This window comes from Oryzias latipes, chromosome 4 (genome assembly GCF_053564925.1).
Source record: "Oryzias latipes strain Hd-rR chromosome 4, Olatipes_Hd-rR_3.1".
NCBI classification, from domain to species: domain Eukaryota; kingdom Metazoa; phylum Chordata; class Actinopteri; order Beloniformes; family Adrianichthyidae; genus Oryzias; species Oryzias latipes.
The window spans coordinates 24,609,258-24,614,782 of NC_136240.1; the positions used below are offsets into that span (position 1 = coordinate 24,609,258).

The 5,525-nt window shown below is 46.5% G+C and overlaps 1 protein-coding gene across 1 annotated transcript; it reads right to left on the reverse strand.

Moving 5' to 3' along the window:
* Positions 1 to 2,103: 2,103 nt before the first annotated feature.
* foxf2b (forkhead box F2b) lies at positions 2,104 to 4,615 on the reverse strand. The gene is made up of 2 exons (NM_001160458.1): positions 3,640 to 4,615; positions 2,104 to 2,279 (listed from the first exon to the last, which is right to left on the reverse strand). The coding sequence occupies exons 1-2, from the start codon at positions 4,613 to 4,615 to the stop codon at positions 2,104 to 2,106; spliced, it is 1,152 nt and encodes a 383-aa protein (NP_001153930.1).
* Positions 4,616 to 5,525: the final 910 nt, after the last annotated feature.

The window sequence follows — 5,525 nt, forward strand, 5'->3', positions numbered from 1 at the left end:
CAGAGATATCTGCTTCATCTCAGAGAGGACCAACAGTCAGCAGCTTCACCTCTGAGTGACCTTAACTCTGACCCTGAAGGAGAGGAAGTCACATTTTGCATCTTTGAAGGGATTCTTTTTTAATTTTTTACACTCAAACCCCGATTCGAACAGAAATAATTATTTTGATTCTTATTTGTTTTTTTATTGACTGGATTGTCTGATTGGTTCTGACATTTTCACATCAGCTGTAAAATAAGAAACACACTGACAAACCTGGACGGATAAACACTGTGGCAACAGTGTCTCCTCAGATGCTCAGAGAGGCTCTGCATGCCGGAGGCCAAATAAGGACCTGCAGTCCTTTCAAGCCCCCGCATACCTGCGTTTGATGGGATGCTGCAGCACATGATTCATGACAACAGGCATGTACAACATTGGCCGCGTCTGCTTTCTGTTTGTGTGTCCCTGCAGCTCAGTGTCACAGTCGGACTCTGTATACCGCGCTCTAAAAATACCACCTTGATGCGTTTTGCGCAGACTTTTGTTTATGTGGCGTCTGCAGATGTTGACAGCGCATAAGGATCACATGGACAGCAACGGCCTCCAGGGCGCAGCGGGCTTGGCTGCGTGACGGGCGGCATCCTTTCAGCCAAATGAAGATCCACCCAAAAAAAAAAAAAACAAATATTGATTTTAGTCTTAGATTTTGGGTCATTTATTTTTAAAATATTTGCTGTCCCAGTAAAAGTCTTTCATCTTCAGCGTCCATGTGCGCAAAAAAGAAAAACTTTAACCAGACTTGTTATGCGCTTTCAGGTGTTCTACCACCATCATCCTCTTTTTCTTTTAATTCTAGTGAGCATTGCAGCACTTTTTCCTCAGGAAAACTCAATAAACACACGAACTCACTGCGGAAACAAAAGTTAACATTCCAAACAGATGAGTAACTCACCAAAAGAAAAAAATACTTCTGATTTAGAGTGCGCCGCACAGCAGGAAAGCCTTACATTCTATCCTGCCATTAACGTAAAGTTTATCTTAACTCTATAGTTGCACATCGCGTAATTTGCATCTTAGCTTCACTTTTGCGCTTTTTCTGATTTTAAAAGAGCATCCAAGCAGTAGACATCACCTTCGATTTCATTATATTTAATTTTAAACTTCCAAAATTTTGAATAAGTTATTTAAGGTCACCCTACATTATTAGAAAATTAGACAGTTAAATATTCGAATTGGCATATTTGTTTCAGATTTATTTATTGGTCAGGTGCACGCGATTTTTTTAAATAAATCTTTGAAATGTTCCTATTGTTTTGGTATAAATAAAGAGTAGTGTTTTTTCCTATGTGATCTGAAGAAATCAGAATCTAAAAATGCATACATTGTTTAGCATTTTATGCATAAATGGAGCAGGTCCTGCGCGTTTTTTTAATTAAAGTAAATTTTGCATATTCGTTTATCATTGAATCATTTGAAAACCAAATGAATCTCAATGTATCAGGGAGGAAAAATAAATTTAAAATACATTTATAGATTGTTTAAGTGAACTGGTCGAACGCTCAACCCCTGTGACTTGAATTTTCTTTTGGTGGAAAAACAAGTCTTGATGCCTAAAATATAAATCAGCTTTATTGATACCTTTTACAGGAAAGGGAAGTTGGCAGAAAGTTATACAATGAGTGCAAAGGTTTGTTCATGAAAGCCTAAAAAGCGTCGTGTGTGGATTATAAAACAAAACAAAAGGTATATGGAATATAAACTTGTTTGCACGTCTTATAAGAGCAAACACATTAAAGGTTTTTGAGACTTCTTTTGAAGAAGAAAGCTTGTCAGGGTTCGTAAAGGCAGAGTGGTTCGCTTTTCTTAAGGCCTCTGATGGTTTCCTCATTCGTTTCCTTCAGCGCGTCGTTCTGAAGTCCAAAATAAGAATAAAAATAAAGCTATTTTTGGAGGCACGCACGTGAGAGTGGACCCCTACACGCATCCTGTGGATCCTCTCCACACAAAAAAGTAGAACTTTTAAAAGGTCAACAAGTCCACTTGTTTGTTCAGATGTGACGGAGCCGCAGTTTCACTGGGACCGTCTCAGGCGCTTCGCGTTGTTTGGAGTCCTGCGCGCGCTCACATCACGCACGGTTTGATGTCCTGACACACGCTCTGCGGGTGGTGATGGTGGTGGTGGTGGTGATAGTAGGATCCGCTGGCCGAAGGGTGGAAGGAGGAGATGCCGTTAAAGTTCAACACAAAGTCCTTCCTGTCGCACACCGAGGAGTGGCTTTGGTAGCGCGGGATCCCCACTGTGGACACAAACGCACGAGAGACACGAGTGAGCGCACAACAATTTATGGATTACAATCCAGACTGTAGTTTGGATCCACAAGTCCTGTGCCAGCGCGCTGCGTAAATATAACAAAAAATGTTAGCATCACAATGTTTACATGCTCATAAACTGAAATATGAGTCAAGACTATTAGTAAAACACTTCCAAAACTCTCTATATTTATTTAAATTAGACCTTTTATTTTAAACATTCGTAAACATTTTATTAGTATTGTTTTTATAACATAAGAATTGTTTAAATATTGTCTTCTTCATTTAAAGTCTTCCTCCAAGTTCACAGGAAAAACTTTTTTTCCTGTAAATTTGTTTATGGAACCAAATTATTGTATTCCTATGAACTCAGAGAGCTTTTCCTTCACTTTTCAGTTTTCTTCCCAAGGACTTGTTTCTTTAAACGGGCTTCAGTTTCCAGAATCGGCTGAAAAACAAGAAGAGTCTTCTTCGGGGTCATAAGGGCTCCAGATGTGTCTGTTTTTCAGCAGCAGGCTCCATCCTGCGGGCCTCAGCTCGCTGCGCTATAGGCCCGTTTTCCTCAAACAACGAGTCCGTTTGAATGACAGGACCTTTCCTGAAGCTGCTGTGCATCACGTTGGTCTCCGCGAAGGCTCAATTAGGACGCTGCGTAAAGTTTAACAAGGCCTTCCGCTGCTTGTGGGCGCGCCGCGGTTGAAAATCCACCGCCGGTGTGGTCCGACCTGCACAGTCTTTGTTTGGTTAACCTCTGGGACCTTTTCGGGCTCCACCATGGGTTACTGGCCCCCGTGAAATCCCCAGACTTTAGTATGGCTTCTCTGAGTTCTGTTAAAGTCAATGGGGGTGAACTGGGGAGGAGAATCAAGCCGCAGAGCTGTTTTTCTTTCTTTATTAATTAGGCAAAAATATCCCGAAACGGATGATACAGATGTGACCGTGGAAATCCTGCAAAGTGGGGATGATTCACATTGAAAAAGCACACATTTCCAATATAGTTGCTGCATTTTTTGTTATACAGTTCAACGTGTTTTACTGCGTAAATTTCCAGTGTCCTGATTTAGAAACAAGCAATAAAAAGTCATGAAATCTGTAAAAGAAATGCTTTCTTGCTGAATGTAATCACTCAAAAACCAGAGCGCTCTTCTGACTGTTGGACTGCAACTGCAACTTTTTAAGATATGCAGACGTCCACCCTGAAGTAAAGTTTCCAAATTTCCAATGTTAACTCTTTGTCTCATATTTATTTAGTTGTTAAATCGTGTTGACTGGCACATTGTAAGGCTGAAATTATTTAGTAAAAATGATTTCCTTCCACCTCAGAAGACTTCCTTCGTCTGTCCTTACCTGAGAGGTCAGTGGAGTGGCTTTCCCTGCCGTTCTGGTGAAGGTAGCTCTGCTCCAAGGAGTATGGCGACATGCCGGAGTGTAAACCAGAAGATGCTGGGCTGCTGGAGGCCAGAGACTGCTGCTTGATGTAGGGAGAGCCACCGGAGGACGCCCAGTGTGCAGATGTGCTGGCGTAGGGAGAGTGGCCGTCCAGCGCGCTGGCCATGGCCGGAGAGGACGGAACTGGACTGCTGCTGCTGTCCGGCCCGTAGTCCCCGCTCGGGGGAACCGGGCAGCTCGCCATGTACGTGGACCCGGGGCTCGGGGACATGTGAGGTACGTGGTGGCCGCTGCTCAGTCCGTCGTACCCCCCAGCCATGGAATTGCTCATCATGTCCAGGTTATAGCTGTTGCTGTGACAGGCGAGGGTGGCGGATGGAGCCTGGAAGTCGAAGCTCTGCGGGAGGATGGAGGTGCCGAAGCCGATGCCGTTCATCATCCGATACATGGGCTTCAAAGCCTGACATTTTCTTCTGAAGCCTCTTGGTCTGCGACGAAACGAGCCCTCCTCGAACATGAACTCACTGCCCGGATCGATGGTCCAGTAGTGGCCCTTCCCCGGCCGGCCCAGTCCTTTGGGCAGCTTGATGAAGCACTCGTTCAGCGAAAGATTATGCCGGACTGAGTTCTTCCAGCCCTGATACGAACCCCTGAAGAACGGGAAGCGAGCCTGGAGGAACTGGTAGATCTCGCTGAGGGTCAGGCGCTTTGTGGGCGAGCTCTGAATGGCCATGACAATGAGAGCAATGTAGGAGTACGGCGGCTTTTCCGGCCGCCTCAGACCTGAGCTCGCCTTCTTCCCTTTGACGGCCGTGGAAGAACTTTCTGTGGCGGCTTGTGGGCTCAGCATGGTGGGATGCAGGACGCCGGACGCCGGGCTGGATCTCAGAGGAGGCGGAGGGTCCAGCTGCTGCTGAGGGGTCTCGCTCGTCATGTCAGCTCTGACGTACAGCTGGCGTATGAAGAAGAGTGGGAGGGAGAATGGAGGAGCTGCGAGGTGTTTTAGCTGTGAAGTGTGCCGCGCTCTGGCCGTTAAATGAGCGTCACACCAGCAGTGGTCCCAAGAATCCAAGCGCAAAGTGAAGGGAAACCTTTCCAGTTACGCACAACTCCCCCGTTACGCGCGGCGCTCCTTTAACGCATCGAACTGCCCTAGCAGAGGAAGAGTGCGTGTGTGTGTGTGTGTGTGTGGAGGGGAGGGGGGGTCTTGTTATGCCAGGTCTCCGCTGGGTGTCACACCGGCGCTAAGTGGCGCTGTGTGACGCGCCGGGTGGCCTCAAAGCGTCTCAACAGCCCCTCAAGTGGAAGAAAGACGAGAACCTTCAGACCCAAGCGCACTAGAGTCCAGACAAACAAAGCTCGACCGCCTATCGTTTCATAAATCTTTCTTCCCTCTGCGAGAGCCCCTTCACCCTTTCTCCTCATCCACACTCCGCGTCTGCAAAAATCTCCCTGATAATCAGTGACGAATGCAGCCTTCCCCCCTCCCACCCTCAAACCATGTCTGGCCCGTGTCCACTCACCGGTCTGAGCAGCGCTCGAGCTCCACACTCGTTCTCCCCTCCCACCACTTCGTTCCAAACCCGGACTACACGCAATTAGGCGATCTATCAAAGCTCCTCTAGACATCCCAATCAACAGCGCCACACGCCAGCCGCACAAGATAAAAAACGAGCACTTCGCCTCCGGGTCGTCTTTACATGAAGCTGTGATTTCAGTCCGATGTGCCACAGAACATAAACTTTCCCGGGGCAAATAAACCACCACAACATGTGCTAAAGGTCCATCCTGCATATGATGCCCAAAACATTCACACGGGCCTACATGCCATCGGTGGATGATAC